Here is a 14,075-nt window from a genome sequence, read left to right as displayed (position 1 = left end):
GGGTTTTTCGTGTGTCTATCTCCTTCAGTTCTGCTCTGATTTTACTTATTTCTTGCCTTCGGCTAGCTTTTGAATGTGTTTGCTCTTACTTCTCTAGTTCTTTTAATTGTGATGTTAGGGTGTCAATTTTAGATCTTTCTAGCTTTATCTTGTGGGCATTTAGTGCTATAAATTTCCCTCTACACACTGCTTTAAATGTGTCCCAGAGATTCTGGTATGCTGTATCTTTGTTTTCATTGGTTTCAAAGAACATCTTTATTTCTGCCTTCATTTCATTATGTACCCAGTAGTCATTCAGGAGCAGGCTGTTCAGTTTCCATGTAGTTGGGTGGTTTTGGTTGAGTTTCTTAGTCCTGAGTTCTAGTTTGATTGCACCGTGGTCTGAGAGACAGTTTGTGATAATTTCTGTTGTTTTACATTTGCTGAGGAGTGCTTTACTTCCAACTATGTGGTCAATTTTGGAATAAGTGTGATGTGGTGCTGTGAAGAATGTATATTCTATTGATTTGGGGTGGAGAGTTCTGTAGATGTCTATTAAGTCTGCTTGGTGCAGAGTTGAGTTCAATTCCTGGATATCCTTGTTAACTTTCTGTGTTGTTGATGTGTCTAATGTTGACAGTGGGAGAACCACTGCTCTCTTCAAAGCTGTCAGACAGGGGCATTTACATCTGCAGAGGTTTCTGCTGCTTCTCGTTTAGCTATCCCCTGTTCCCATAGGTGGAGTCTACAGAGGCAGGCAGGCCTCCTTGAGCTGCGGTGGGCTCCACCCAGTTCGAACTTCCGAGGGCTTTGTTTAACTACTTAAGCCTCAGCAAAGGTGGGCGCCCCTCCTCCAGCCTTGCTGCTGCCTTGCAGTTAGATCTCAGACTGCTGTGCTAGCAAGGAGGGAGGCTCCATTGGCGTGGGACCCCCGGGCCAGGCGTGGGATATAATCTCCTGGTGTGCCATTTGCTAAGACTCTTGGTAAAGTGCAGTATTAGGGTGGGAGTGACCCGATTTTCCAGATGTTGTGTGTCTCAGTTTCCCTTGGCTAGGAAAAGGAATTCCCTTCCCCCTTGCTCTTCCCAGGTGAGCCGGTGCCTCACCCTGCTTCAGCTCTCACTGGTTGGGCTGCACCCATTGACCAGCACCGACTGTTCGACACGCCCCAGAGACATGAACCTGGTACCTCAGCTGAAAATGCAGAAATCACCCATTTTCTGTGTCACTCATGCTGGGAGCTGGAGACTGAAGATGTTCCTATTCGGCCATCTTGGCCATCCCCCCCACAATGTGTGCATTTTTCTAACTTGGATGATATTTTTAAAATGGAAATTCTCAATGCAAGACACTCAACCATGGAAAATAAAAATTCTCTCTTTCTCTTTCAGAGATTCTGGGGCACCAAAGACCTTGATCCTCAACAGGACCTGGGGAGAGAGGTAGAGAGAGTCTCTGTGTCATCCTGACCCTATCCAGGCCCCTTGCCTTTGCCAGGTGAGGGCCACTCACACTCCATCTCTCACACACCTGGGCTCCATCTACACTCTCTCATTTTTCTCTGGGTGTCCATGTGCAATAAAATCTCAGATACTCACATTCTGGGAGAAAAGTGAGATTCCTGGCCGGGCGCGGTGGCTCAAGCCTGTAATCCCAGCACTTTGGGAGGCCGAGACGGGCGGATCACGAGGTCAGGAGATCGAGACCATCCTGGCTAACGCGGTGAAACCCCGTCTCTACTAAAAAAAATACAAAAAACTAGCCGGGCGCGGTGGCGGGCGCCTGTAGTCCCAGCTACTCGGGAGGCTGAGGCAGGAGAATGGCGTGAACCCGGGAGGCAGAGCTTGCAGTGAGCTGAGATCCGGCCACTGCACTCCAGCCTGGGCGACAGAGCGAGACTCCGTCTCAAAAAAAAAAAAAAAAAAAGAAAAGTGAGATTCCTAAGTCTCGTCCTTGATTTGTGTGCTACTGAGCTCAAAACCTGCACGAAGACAGGGACAGGTGCAGGTGATCAGACTTCAGCTACAATGCTGTCTTCACTTGGGGCGGAGCACTCAGGACCCCTCCTCAAATTCTCTTTGTTATAACAGAAAACATCCTTAAAATCTATATTAGGAATTTAAAGAAGAAATGAATTCAAATCCCTCTCCCTCCCTCCTCTCTTTCTGTTTTACTCTTTAGTTTTATTGACTGTGAATTTAAACTATTTTTTAAAACTTGATCCAAGTTAACAAAAAAATGTATATTATGATGAATTCATGATTAAACTAGTACTTAGGTAGCCACCACAATTATAGTTGTGGCCTGTTGCTAACACCCATTGACTCCTGTGTTCCTTCCCTACCATGTGACCTTCTTGCACCTACTGGCAACCATGCTTCTGCCCTTCTTTTTGGCTTTGCTTTAGTTTTATCACTTTGTTGAATTTTGCCTGTAGATGTTTATCTTGGATTTTTTTTCCTTGCATCATGCATCTTTTCTAAAACATTTCTGTTTTTAGGATTCATCTATGTTGCCGTGTAGAGCTGTAGATCCTTCCTTTTCACTGGTCTCCACTCTGGAGTTTTATAAATTGGCCAACACATATTCAGCAGTTTTATTCTTGGTAGATATTGGGCGACTTCTAGCTTGAGGCTATTGAAACATTGTCTTCTACGCAAAATTCTCCTGATCTCATGCTGATCATTTCTTATTTCAAGGAGAGTGGCCAGAAAGTCGATTGAATCCCTGAAATGTCAAGCAGGTGTCTGCCTTTCTGCTTGGTGAATAGAAATAAATTGTCCAAAATAAACACAGAGACCTACTGGGAAGACAGGGATCAAGACACTCTGAGGATTAAAGTCTTTAGAGCATTTCAGATGGAGGGGGCTGGCCCAGAATTCTCTCGAAAGGAGACACTCTAGGGAGAACATTTACTCTTGGTTAGCCTGGGGCATTAGAAGGGGTCTTCTGAGATCAATGGTTAGGATTTACTGGGTGAGGGGAGGCAGTGGGGGCACTGCAGGGAGTGGCAATGGAAGTGTCCTAACCTTGTGTCTGTGGTGGAGATGAATGAGGCCTACAGAAGAGACTATCAGTGAGAGCCGTCATTGTGTGCCCTGATCAAAGAGTTTGCCTTCTATCCACCTATGACCAAGATTTACACTCTGGAAAGTAGTATCTCCCCTTTTCACTGTTTGAGCCTACAGCTCCTTTTCTGTCAAGTGACTTTTTCCTTTCGCAGTCTGCAAAGAGGAAGTGAGAAGGGCATGATCACCCATGAGCACTCTTTAAATGAACAAATCCAATTTCTGCATCTGTGCTCTACCTTTCGAAAAATGGTGTTGCATACCCGTTGTTCCTGAACGGAGGGGAGGAGCCCATGAGTTTCTTTCTCTGGTGATTTTCTTCTTGGCATTTTTCCAAGTTAATTGGAGGGACATATGAGATATGGGGTTTAGACAGAGTAATGGGAGCCCCCAAGGGTTCCTGCTCCCCTGTTTTCAGTGTAAAGGGTGGGGTTCCTACTCAGTTCTGCTCAGCTCAGATATAGCTCTACCCACCCTGTCATGGCTCAGTTATTCAAGCCTCCAATCCCATTGCTACACCTCAGTGACTCATCTGAAATTGTGTAGGGTTGGTTCAGAGAGTCTGACATATAGTCGATGCTATAGAAGGATGTAGTTGCTAATGTCTTCTCAGACATTTCACTGGCCTTTTCACTTACTTTTTGTGTCTCAGGAAGACTTATCCTCTTTGACTCATTCACACCACCCATAAAATCCCCCAAGCCCTCTTGATGATGACCACTTTATCTTTCTCCCCATGAAAGCAAGAACCAAATTCTGTGAAGTTGGATTAAGTTTTAATGAGCAAAAGTAAGGATTGAAGTGAGAAAAGATCACGCCGTTAGCTGGCTTTGGGAATCCCATGCTCACGTAGATCAGAGATGACTTGACAACATGAAGTCTGGTTATCTCTTTCAATTGCTGACATTAAATTTGGTCAGAGCGATATCTCTCCACACTTGCACCATCTTCACAGAACTGACCGGGATTCGATGGTTAAAGTTGTAATAGGCTTGGCCATTGACCATTACCTACAGAAGGGAAAAATACATCAGAAAGACAGTATTCCACCAAACAAGCTTTCAGCCTGCTCTCTATGGTGTCGTAGCACCTGAAACATCCAACCAGAAAATGCCTCATTATATAATTGGACCTGGAGAACACATTTCTTTTTTGCAGACTACCTTTGGTAACGATTTGAGACAGCTGTTCTCTGTATTTTCAATGTTTCCTCTCATTTCTCCAATGAGGCTCTATCACTCTGTGTCACATGGGCCATAGTTGCTCAGCCTCCCTGCTATGCTGGAAGATCTCCAAGGCCGGGGACTTGTTTCCTAAACTTGAATCCCTGCATCTTGCACAGGGCCAGCCACGGGGTCAGTGCTCAGCAATGTTCACTGAATGCATACATTTCAGTTACACAAACTATGACTGTTGCTTACTGCTGATGACCCAGTTTCTCTCTGGAATTGCTCAGATCCAAGCTGGTGGTGGCAAGGAAGGAAACTCAAGTGTTCTCAGAGAGGTGGGACTGGATTAATGTGATAAAACATAGGATATTATCTTTAATAGCTTATAAACATAGAATAGCACCTCTGACTTTAATGTGAATAAAATGTGAATCTTTTGGCCTACCCATTTGAAATGTCAGAAAGTTTGATCACGTTTTTTATTACTGAGGCTACACAGGGAGTTATATTTTGGGTTTCATTCTCAAATTTAAAACCCATGCATCTTTGAACCAGTTATTCCATTTCTTTATAATCATGTTCCAATATAAATAGGGAAAAGTTGGCAATGACAAAAGGGTTGATTAGAAAGCTTAATACAGTAACATCTGTGAGAGCAAAACATTGGAAACCAACTCTTGTAAAGGGTCAAGAGCAGCAAGCTGGGAAAATCCTTCTGGGGGATACTATATAATCCTTATAAAATGAGGCAGCACCACGGATAGATTATTTCCCCAATATGTATTCTTTGGGTACAATTCAACTGTCATTCCTAAAGTATAATGTGTAGAGACACTTATACCAGCATTTGTTTAAAAAGAAATGAAAGCATATATATGGGCGTACGTATATGCTTTTCTAAGGGTAGACTATCTGTGCAAGAAGAGTAGAGAAGCTAGCAATATTGTCCTGAGGATTGGGATTGAGGAGTGAGAAGAAGCCTTCATATTGGACTGACTAAAACAATTTTATTCATATGTATATCTTATCCATTTAGCTACATGAAAATTTAAATAACATCATAAATGGAAATGAGAGCTATGGGAAACATAGAGGATATTCTTCATTTTTGGAAAAATGGCAAGTGAACCAACATTGACCCTGATCAGGAATGGGAAAAAAGCTGAGGATGGCAGTGCAAGCAGAGGTGACGGCAGTGCAAGCAACAACACTTGTTGAATGAGAGAGAGAAATGAGAAAAGTAAAGGGAACCCCTGTGTGTGTGATGAAAAGCCTGGGACAAGGGGAATTATGGGTGATTAAAAAGCCTGGGACAGGGGGAGTTATGGGTGATGAAAAGCCTGGGAAAGGGGGAGTTGTGGGTGATGAAAAGCCTGGGACAAGGGGAATTATGGGTGATTAAAAAGCCTGGGACAAGGGGAGTTGTGGGTGATGAAAAGCCTGGAACAAGGGGAATTATGGGTGATGAAAAGCCTGGGACAGGGGGAGTTATGGGTGATGAAAAGCCTGGGACAAGGGGAATTATGGGTGATGAAAAGCCTGGGACAGGGGGAGTTGTGGGTGATGAAAAGCCCGGGACAGGGGGAGTTATAGAGCAGAGGGAGTTATCTGGAGCTACAGCATGAAGAGCTGTCTCCTGCTCTGAAAGCCCATGGAAGCCAGATGCAGGAAGCTCCAGGGGTGCTCACCTGGTACTTATCTTCCAGGACCAAGATTTTCAGTTCAAATTCTTGGCCATCTTGAAAGGGCATATTCTTGGATTCCACCTCCTCCTTCCAGATCCTAAACTCACGGCTGTTCATGACCACACGATTGCCAAAGTACACTTGGAAATGGAAGGCAATGTCTGAGTCCTCCTTCATCTCGGTGTGGAAATCCACTTGCAGATGTGGTTCGTTGCTGGGGGCAGAGCACACAGTGTTGGGCAGGTCCCTTTCTTGTGGGACACACACAAGACACACACACAAGTCTCTTTGCCCCTTCCATAGTGGAGCAAAGACTTGTTGGTATTCTAGGCCTTGTCACTGTGGAGCTGCTTCAGCTCCTTGTGTTCTCCATGCGTGGAAAGAGATGCTCCACCCCTCATCCACAGATGGAAACTGAGCCATAGTCACTGACTTGGTTATATGAAGTGTCCATTTTCTGACAATTCTATGCACTTTAATAGATATAGTACCACAGCCCCAAACCTTGTCTGTCCTTTTCTCCTAGACCCATGACTAGCCCCCGTGCAGCCGCTATACATCCTTCCTCCTTCCACCTCCCATCCCTGCACCAGGGAGTACTCACAAGAAACAGACAAGCGGTCTCCCTTTGATTGTCACAGTGGATCCAGTAGACAAGGACACAGACTCTGTGTGTGGCACCTGCCAGGGGATTGAGAGTGGGTGAGAGGGGCAGGGCCAGGTGCGGCCTCCCCCCAGTAACAGATTCCCGTGGTGCAGCCAGTTAGAGATCAAATGGTAGACTCAGGCCTCCCTGCTCCCACCCTACCTCAGTCAGGAACCCGTATTTTTGAAGACAATGGGCCCATAATTAAGAGCAGAGCTTCAGAAACTGAGCTACCTCAGTTAGATCCTTTATTGTGCTGAATACTGGCAGTGAGATGTTAACATATTTTGAACCTTTTTTTTTTTAGACAAAGTCTCATCGTATCACCCAGACTGTAGTGCACTAGCACAATCACAGCCCACTGCAACCTCAGCCTCCCAGACTCAAGCCATCCTCTCACCTCAGCTCCTTGAGTAGCTGAGACTACCGCTCCACACCCAGCTAATTTTATATGTATTTGGAGCATTGGGGTTTCACAATGTTTCCCAGGCTGCTCTGGAGCATCTAGGCACAAGGGATCCTTCTGTCTCAGCCTCCCAAACTGCTGGATTACAGGGGTGAGCCACTTTGCCAACCAACAATGGGACCTTAGATCTATTGCTTAAACTCTCCCTGCCTCAGTTTCCCCAATACATAGATGATAATCCTAAATACCTTCTTTGTATCATGTTTTCCTAATACAGTAGTTAGGGTATGTAAACCCTTTAGCCTAATCCCTGGCATGTATAGGACCTGTTGGGGGTCCTCTAACAAACAAGGAGGATCCTTGTGGAACACAGACCTGTGATCATCTTCAACTCTGAAACTGAAAACAAGATGTGAGGATGTAACAGTAGAGAGATTCACACCAGTAAGAAACAACACTTGTTGAAAGAGAGGGAAATGAACAGGAGAGAACGGGAAACCCCCGTGTGTGGGAGGCACATACATTACAATCATCATGGGCAATGGACGTCCTTCCCAGAAGGGGCACACATTGCTGCGAGCACAACCGCAGTACTTGCACAAATGAAGATTGTGAGTCAGGGAAGTTATTGGATAGAATCTATAAGTGGATGGTATTTTTCCTTTTTGAAACAGGGTCTCACACTGTCACCCAGGCTGGAATGCAGTGGCACCATCAAAACTCACTGCAGGCCGGGCGCGGTGGCTCACGTCTGTAATCTCAGCACTTTGGGAGGCCGAGGTGGGCGCATCACTTGAGGTCAGGAGTTCAAGACCAGCCTGGCCAATATGGGAAACCCCGTCTCTGCTGAAAATACAAAAATTAGCCAGGCGTGGTGGCACATGCCTGTAATCCCAGCTACTCGGGAACCTGAGGTAGGAGAATCACTTGAACCTGGGAGGTGGAGGTTGCAGTGAGCCGAGATTGTACCACTGCGCTCCAGACTGGGAAACAGAGCGAGACTCTGTCTAAAAAAAAAAAAAAAAAAAAAATTACAGCATGCTTAAAGGCCTAGGCTTCAGTGATCCTCTTGCATCTGCCCCCAAGTAGCTGGAACTACAGGCATGCAGCACCACATTTAATACATTTTTAAATTTTTGGAAAGATGAAACCTTGCTATGTCTCCCGGCTGGTCTACTAGTCCTGGCCTGACATGGTCCTTTCAATGCGGCCACCCAAAGTGCTGGGATTACAGGCCTCAGCAAACATCTTGATGAACATCCACTGTAAGTTCTGCCTGAACAGAGGCTAAACTTCTACCTTGCTCATTTTGGATGATTCAGTCTCTTAAATCAAGTCCCTCAATGTCCTTCTCTAGTGAATCAGAATCTGCTCACCATCCTGGCGCTCAATGGGAAGGACAGGCCAAGGTGGGAGACAGGGAGAGACTCGAGGCTGGAGGCAGGAGCAGGGGGTCACCGTGTGCAGATTCCACCTAAGGAACTGTCAGCCCCACTGTCTGTGTTTCTCACCCCACTCTGCTTGGGAAAAGGCAGCTGAGGATTCATGCATTCTGCTCTCATAAATGCTCAGAGATAAATCCTCAGTAACTCAAGGTCCTCAAGATCCCACCAGTTCTGCCACCGGGATCCACGTTGACGCACAAGGGAAGTTGCACACCTGCTTAGTCAGAGGTACTGCTACGTGGGGAGGAAACTTTACATGCACAGAAGGCCGCATGCACGTTCCCAGTTCAACACCCAGTCACATCCCAGCACACACACAGTCACACAGAGCCACACCACTCACTGAGTCACACACACCTGCTCACTGTGCATATAAAGATGCTCAGGCACTGGTCCAGCTGTGCTCACACACACATCACAGTCATAAAGACAAAGCACAGTCATCTGATTACAATCACTTACACACCCACCCATGTCCTGGAGGGTCATACACTTCCCATCTAAAGTCACATCATTTTCAGCAGAGTTCACTGTCATCAAACACCATCACATGCTCCCAGAGGGTTACAATGGTCCAGCATCCACACCCCAGACCCCACAAGCATCTCAGATACCATAGCCCTGGGGTCTCTCTTCCACACACCCACAACTCTCAGTAAAGCATTCATAGTAGAAATGTTCATATATTCATCCCATAAAATCTCCCTCTTCCCTTTTCTGTGTGACCTGAAATTATTGAAGGCTGTGCCTTTTTAACTTACGGATAGCAGTGACATTGTTGTCTCCCTCTGGGTGGCTCTTCTGAATTGTGTCCAGGCTTCTGTGTGAATCTCTGAGTTGCAGAATTTAAAGGGTCCCTATCAGCCCTGCCCTCTGGCTTCATTCCAGATTCCAAGCCCCTCCCAGGAAGGTTTCCTCACAGAGTGAGAAGGGGTGGGGTGTCAGAAACAGACTCATTCACAACCACACCTGTTTGGAGGCCTGTGTCTGTGATGCAGCAGAAATGACCATGAGGGAGGTACTGGGGGAGGAAGGGGTCACCAGGGAAATGCACAGAAAAAGATGATGGAGTGAGGATGAGGGGTGTGAATTCCAGCCTCCATACTTCTCATGAAGCCTTTTCTCCACTGTGCAGAATCTACCAGTGCAGGGGCCTTTGAAAACAGTATGCTGAGAATAGATAGGGCTCAAGGACAGTATCTCCAACTGAACTTTTAATGAACTCTCGTAGGCGCCAAGAAGGCGGGTAGATAAGAAAGAATATAGAAACAAGGTACTGAGTAGAAGGTTACATGTGGGAAAAGAAAGTTTGTTTTGCATTGCATTCTTTCTGCTGACGTGAGGTTTATGGAGTATAAATAAAGTGAGGCGGAGGCTCTGAGTGCGGCCGCCATGTTCTCTTGTGTGTCTTTGTCTTTGTGTGTGTTGTTTCATTCTCCACCACCCCCGGTGCGGCCCCCAACATACCAGGAAGGTGTGCATTTTCCTAGCCTGTGCAATGGTAAAAAGATCCTGGGGGCAAGGCACTCGACCTTGAAAGAAAATCCTCCCCCTTCTTCTCCAGAGGTTCTGGGAGAGCATAGATCTAGATCATTTGCAGGACTTGGGGACAGAAGTAGAGAAAACACTTGTGTCTTCTTTACCCACCCTCAGAACCCTTGGCTCTGCCAGTTGAGGGCCACCCACACTCTGTCTCTCAGACACCTGGGTTTTAGGTATGCCCTCTTATTTCTCTATTCTTTTCAAGTGAATCAAAATCTGAGGCTCTTGCCTCAGAATCTCAGGAGACTGCAGATTCTTGGAGAAAGGTGAGAGTTCTCACTGACAAGTGGGAGCTAAGCTATGAGGATGCATCAGCATTAATTAGTTGTGCCTGACCCGACAATAAATTCCACTTTCCCTGGTCTAAAACCCTGACAATTCATTTCCAAGCATACACTCCAAATTTCTGCTCATATAAATCAGCACAATCACACAGTTCTTTTGGTACATAAGGTATTTCCTTAAGATTAATTCATAATGTCATCCCACTGTATTCCTTGGGTTTGGACTCTGGGTATGGACATGGAAGAAACGAAAAGGGTCAGAGGTCACAATTAAGGAACTTTGGAAACCCCATTCTAGGCAACCACCCTCACACCCTGCCCAGAACTGTAGCTGATAAGAAATAACCAGAGAAGGGAAAGAGGAACTGCTTTACCTTGCAACAGATATGCAATAGAATTTTAAGTAATATCCCAGTCATTCATCTGAACTGGAGAAGAAATATCAGTTCAGGGCATCTGGCCACCTAGTAAGTTGTGCATAAAGATGTTGATGTTATTTCCTTCTCAGGCATTCCAGCAATCCTGTCAGTGATCCACAGAGATTGATCTTTGACTTCCATATCCTCTGCACAATAGCCCATACTTCTGCTGGCTACAACTATTTCTTCAGAAACCCATTATGCCCTATGACTTGCTTTCAGTCTTTCTTTTCAACCATGTCTTTCCCGGCATACACTATTCCCCTGAAAAACTTTAGGTTTTATGTATTAAATTATATAATAGCTGGAATTTGCTTTAAAATAATCTAGGGGTGATGGTTCTCTACTTTTGCATACATTTGAAATTTTTTACAAAATAGGACTGTTTGGTTTATTCATGATCATTTGTTTGAGTTCCTTGTAGATTCTGGATATTAGTCCTTTGTTGGATGTACAGGTTGCAAAGATTTTCTGCCACTCTGTGGGTTGTGGGTTTACTCTCCGGATTGTTTCTTCTGCTGTGCAGAGGCTTTCTGGTTTAATTAAGTCCCATCTATTTATCTTTTTGCTTTTGTTGCATTTGTTTTAGAGTTACTGATCATGAGGCCTTTGCCTAAGCCAGTGTCTGGAAGGATTTTTCTGATGTCATCTTCTAGAATTTCTATAGTTTTGGGTCTTAGATTTAAGTCTTCATCCATCTTGAGCTGATTTTTTGTATAAGGTGGGAGATGAGGATCCAGTTTCCTTCTTCTACATGTGGCTTGCCAATTATCCCAGCACCGTTTGTTGAATAGGGCATCATTTCCTCTACTTTATATTTTTGTTTACTTTGTCAAAGATCAGTTGGCAGTAACTATTTGACTTTATATCTGGGTTTTCTATTCCGTTCTATTGGTCTATTGACTTTTGTACCAGTACCATGCTGTTTTGATGACTATGACCTTATATTAACAGTATGGCTTGAAGTCAGGTAATGTGATGCCTCCACATTTGTTCTTTTTGCTGAGTCTTGCTTTGGTATGTGGGCTCTTTTTGGTTCCATATGAATTTTAGGATTGTTTTTTCTAGTTCTGTGAAAAATGATGGTGGTATTTTGATGGGAATTGCATGGAATTTGTAGATTGCTTTTGGCAGTATGGTCATTTTCACAATGTTGAAATTTCACACGGGATGCTAGAGCATGGGATGTGTTTCCATTTGTGTCATCTATGATTTCTTTCAGCAGTGTTTTGTAGTTTTCCTCGTAGAGGTCTTTCGCCTCCTTGGTTAGGTATATTCCTAAGTATTTTATTTATTTTGTGGCAGCTGTTGTAAAAGGGGTCGAGTTCTTGATTTGCTTCTCAGCTTAGTTGCTGTTGATGTATAGCAGAGCTACTAGTTTGTGAACATTAATTTTGTATCCTGAAATTTTGTTGAGTTTATTTTTCAGCTCTAGGAGCTTTTGGAGGAGTCTTTAGAATTTTCTAGGTATACAATCTTATCATCAGCAAACAGCGACAGTTTGACTTCGTCTTTACTGATTTGGATGCCCTTTATTTCTTTCTCTTGTCTGATTGCTCTGGCTAGGGCTTCCAGTTCTATGTTGAATAGAAGTGGTGAGAGTGGGCATCATTGTCTTGTTGCAGTTCTCAGAGGGGATGCTTTCAACTTTTTCCCGTTCAGTATTATATTGGCTGTGGGTTTGTCATAGACGGCTTTTACTACTTTAAGTTATGTCCCTTCTATGGCTATTATGCTGAGGGTTGTAATCATAAAGGGGTGCTGGATTTTGTCCAGTGCTTTTTCTGCATCTATTGAGATGATAGTGTGATATTTGTTTTTAATTCTGTTTACATGGTGTATCACATTTATTGATTTCTGTATGTTAAACCATGATTGCATTTTTTGGCATGCAGGAATGCAGTGGGTTTCATTTGATCGTGGTGGAGTACCTTTCTGATAAGTTGTTGGATCTGGTTAGCTAGTATTTTGTTGAGAATTTTTGCATGTATATTCATCAGTGATATTGGCCTGTACTTTTCTTTTTTTGTTATGTCCTTTCTTGGTTTTGGTATTAGGGTGATATTGGCTTCATAGAATGATTTAGGGAGGATTTCCTCTTTATCTTGTGGAATAGTGTCAACAGGATTCGTACGGATTCTTCTTTGAATGTCTGATAGAATTCAGTTGTGAATCTGTCTGGTCCTGGACTTTTTTTGTTGGCAATTATTTTATTAGGATTTCAATCTGGCTGCTTGTTATTGGTCTTATCAGGGTTTCTAATTCTTCCTGGTTTAATCTAGGAGGGTTGTATATTTCCAGGAATTTATCCATCTCCTCTAGGTTTTCTAGTTTACCCACAGAAAGGTGCTCATGGCAGCCTTGAGTGATCTTTTTGTATTTCTGTGGTACTGGTGGTAATATCTCCCATTTTATTTCTAATTGAGCTTATTTGGATCTTCTCTGTTCTTTTTTGGTTAATATTGCTAATGATCCATCAATTTTATTTATCTTTTCAAAGAATCAGCTTTTGGTCTCATTTATCTTTTGTATTTTTTTCGTTTCAATGTCATTTAGTTCTGCTCTGATCTTGGTTATTTCTTTTCTGTTGGGTTTGGCTTTGGTTTGTTCTTGTTTCTCTAGTTCCTTCAGGTGTGACCTTAGATTGTTTATTTGTGCTCCGTCACATTCTTTGATGCAGGCATTTAAGGCTTTGAACTTTCCTCTTAGCACTGCCTTTGCTGTATCCCAGAGATTTCTATATGTTTTTGGTACCTTGTGTCACTATTATCATTCCATTCAAAGAATTTTTTAATTTCCATCTTGATTTCATCCTTGTCCCAGCAATCATTCAGGAGCAGGTTATTTAATTTCTATGTATTTGCATAGTTTTGAGGGCTCCTTTTGGAGTTGATTTTCAACTTAATCCCACTGTGTTCTGAAAGAGCACTTGATAGAATTTCAATTTTCTTAAATTTATTGAGACTTGTTTTGTGGCCTATCACATAGTCTGTCTTGGAGAATGTTTCATCTGCTGACCAATAGAATATTCTGCAGCTGTTGGGTAGAATGTTCAAATATCTGGTAAGTCCAAGCTATGGTTCAAATCCATTGTTCTATCAGCCACTGAAAATAGACATACACGTTTATTATTGCAATAGCAAAATGCTACAAGCTGGGTTGACCTTATAAAGTCTTCCTTTTCTGGGAAAAAATCCATTAACAATTTCAAATAACTAAAGAAAGAATGGACAGACAGTTAATAAAACTATAACAAGAGAATCTTGCTAGTCATTCTTTCTTCTTCTCTTCCAATCACATTACATCTTCAATCCAGGATATACAGTTTGCTCTTCCTTTAAAACTTATCAATATTCTGACCAATTCTACCAGCTCTACTTCCATGATGCCAACCAAACAGGATCAAATGCATCTAATTTTTTTTTTTTTTTT

The 14,075-nt window shown here is 43.5% G+C and overlaps 1 protein-coding gene across 1 annotated transcript; it reads right to left on the bottom strand.

Moving 5' to 3' along the window:
* Nucleotides 1–3,806: 3,806 nt before the first annotated feature.
* LOC112613202 (galectin-10-like) lies at nucleotides 3,807–9,243 on the bottom strand. The gene is made up of 4 exons (XM_025368506.1): nucleotides 9,160–9,243; nucleotides 6,506–6,582; nucleotides 5,905–6,115; nucleotides 3,807–4,057 (listed from the first exon to the last, which is right to left on the bottom strand). The coding sequence occupies exons 1-4, from the start codon at nucleotides 9,172–9,174 to the stop codon at nucleotides 3,941–3,943; spliced, it is 420 nt and encodes a 139-aa protein (XP_025224291.1). The 5' UTR covers nucleotides 9,175–9,243; the 3' UTR covers nucleotides 3,807–3,940.
* Between the last annotated feature and the right edge of the window lie 4,832 nt (nucleotides 9,244–14,075).

The sequence above is a fragment of the Theropithecus gelada genome, chromosome 19 (assembly GCF_003255815.1).
Source record: "Theropithecus gelada isolate Dixy chromosome 19, Tgel_1.0, whole genome shotgun sequence".
Taxonomy (NCBI): domain Eukaryota; kingdom Metazoa; phylum Chordata; class Mammalia; order Primates; family Cercopithecidae; genus Theropithecus; species Theropithecus gelada.
The sequence above is the reverse complement of the archived record's forward strand: the minus strand, read 5'-3'. Positions and strand labels throughout refer to the sequence as shown.